Source organism: Penaeus japonicus, unplaced genomic scaffold (genome assembly GCF_977035675.1).
Source record: "Penaeus japonicus unplaced genomic scaffold, GWHDUDI00000001_assembly GWHDUDI00000020, whole genome shotgun sequence".
Lineage (NCBI taxonomy): Eukaryota > Metazoa > Arthropoda > Malacostraca > Decapoda > Penaeidae > Penaeus > Penaeus japonicus.
Window position 1 is genome coordinate 20447817 of NW_028234422.1, and position 2500 is coordinate 20450316.

The 2500-nt window shown below is 38.6% G+C and overlaps 1 protein-coding gene across 1 annotated transcript in view; it reads left to right on the top strand.

Moving 5' to 3' along the window:
- Positions 1 to 2500, top strand: part of LOC122262642 (integrin alpha-5) — a 30120-nt gene that overhangs the window by 1874 nt on the left and 25746 nt on the right. Inside the window, exons 2-4 of the mRNA XM_086547845.1 lie at positions 350 to 541; positions 1276 to 1412; positions 1610 to 1713. Coding sequence (XP_086403971.1) covers positions 354 to 541; positions 1276 to 1412; positions 1610 to 1713 — 429 coding nt within the window. The 5' untranslated portion in view covers positions 350 to 353. The remainder of the gene's footprint in view (positions 1 to 349; positions 542 to 1275; positions 1413 to 1609; positions 1714 to 2500) is intronic.

The following is a 2500-nucleotide window of genomic DNA, read 5'->3' on the forward strand; positions in this document are numbered from 1 at the left end:
ATAATAATAATGATAATAGAAATAATAAAAATGATATTGAAAATGATAGTAATGATGATCACTATGATCAGATATTAGCAATCATTAATAACGATACCATGAACCTTTGCACGTAGCTGGACTAATTAATGACAAAAAATTGTCAGTAGAGAAACACAAATGACAAATGAATTGCTTCAGGAGACAAATTATCGTGATTGTTCATACATATTCTTATTTATTTTTACATTTCAACCTTCTATATTTGTTTTTCTTTCAGAGGGACGGGCGGGTATTCTTACGCCAGGTCTTACAGCACTTACTTAGTTATATTCTTCTATTCCTGACATTTTCTTCCTCCTGATTGCAGAACGATGGCCGCGTCGGATCCTTTCGTTCCGAGTCTAAAGGGCGCGAGGCAGGCGCTGGTGCTGCTTGCGGTGGCCAGCGCCGCCGCCGGGTTCAACCTCGATGCTGACCTGGCCCGAGTGCTGAGCGGACCGAACAGCACCAACTTCGGGTATTCTGTGGCACTGTGGGCGGATAAGCTGAACAAGTACAGGTCGGGTTGAAATGTCCCTTTGGAATGATGTGCTTTTGCGTTGTCTTTGTGTGTGTGTGTGTGTGTGTGTGTGTGTGTGTGTGTGTGTGTGTGTGTGTGTGTGTGTGTGTGTGTGTGTGTGTGTGTGTGTGTGCATGTATTATATATATATATATATATATATATATATATATATATATATATATATATATATATATATATATATATATACATACATATATATACAAATATGTATATAGAAAGATATAGATATAGATATAGATATATGAATATGCACACATGCACAAACACACATATAAATAAATAAATAAATAGATAAATAAATATATATATATATATATATATATATATATATATATATATATATATATATATATATATATATATATATATATATATATATACTATGCACAAAATAGGTTTATTAGAATATGTTTTGTGTATAGTGGGTTTATCTGCCATTTTATCAACACGGAAGAGTATGTATGTCTGTCTGTCTGTCTGTCTGTATGTATGTATGTATGTATGTATATATCTATCTATCTATCTATCTATCTATCTATCTATCTATATATATATATATATATATATATATATATATATATATATATATATATATATATATATACAAACAAGAGGAAGAGGGAGAGAGGAATAAAAAGAAAAACACACAGACGCACATTTCTTTTCCAAACACGATTTCTGACCGACACAACTTGCTCTCTCTCCGCCAGGCTGGTCGTAGGAGCTCCGAGGGGAACCAGCTCCAGGGACGCCAACGGTACCCTTCCCCTCGGCAACGTCCACATCTGTGAGCCCTTTAGCAACGACTGCCCTCCTCACCGCCGCTTGCCGAAGCTCTCCGACCAAGGTGTGTATTCATGTATATCTATGAATACACACACACATATATACACAGACCTTTACCTGTAGATTTGAATCTTTACCCCTTTCAACTCCATCTGCCGTATCCCTCTGCCGCCATCAATCACAGATATGTTTAAGTACAAATGCTAAAGCATTTGTACTTAAACATAAACATGGTGTTCCTGCTCTCTTTTGTTGTAGATTTCAGCAAGCCGGCGATAACGTGGGGAGACAGCATTCAGTCTCAGGGAATTGGCTTTGGAGAGACGCTCTACACCACCGATTCTACGAATTCTAAGCTCGCGGTAAGTGAGAACACACACACACACACACACACACACACACACACACACACACACACACACACACACACACACACACACACACACACACACACACACATTGGGAATCTTGGCGAACGAAGAAACTCGTGACGAAACGTTTATTCAGACATGATCAACTTGTGTTAACGTAGGGACAAGCTCTGCACTCGACATGAGCTGACAACACCTGATCCAAATGGTTGAAGGGTAGCCATGCTAAGTCAGCGCGGTCTTAACGCACCTTATCAAAGCGAATAAAACCGGCGGCCTCCTTGCCCCCAGGGCGTTTCTCAGGATGTGACATGGATACGTATGTGAGAAAGATGGTAGAATGCAGTAACGCATTCAATATAGAAATACAAATTTTACCTCCCTGACCGATACTCGATCCCGGGTCGTCAGAGTGACAATCCCGGCTTCAGTGTTATGGATACGTATCTATACTGATCTGGAGAAATTAGTGTCGCTGTTCATGGCTTGGTCGTGCTGGTCTGGCCTGAGTCTTGCAAAATGCCAGAATGACGTGTGTAATATATCTTATGATAGGTGTAAAGTACAAGACTGATATTAAAGTAATTATAAATATTAAACTAAAGTATAAGACCAACTTTAATGGCTAAGATAACCCATGAATGCAGATAAAGATTCAGGTATTTGTTCTTTATATCCCAAGGTAGTTAGGGTAACCCATACAGACTTTGATGTGCATAACTCATGAAGACTAGAATGGGATTTTTTCTCACAGGTACACGTTCCAAGGTAGGTTATG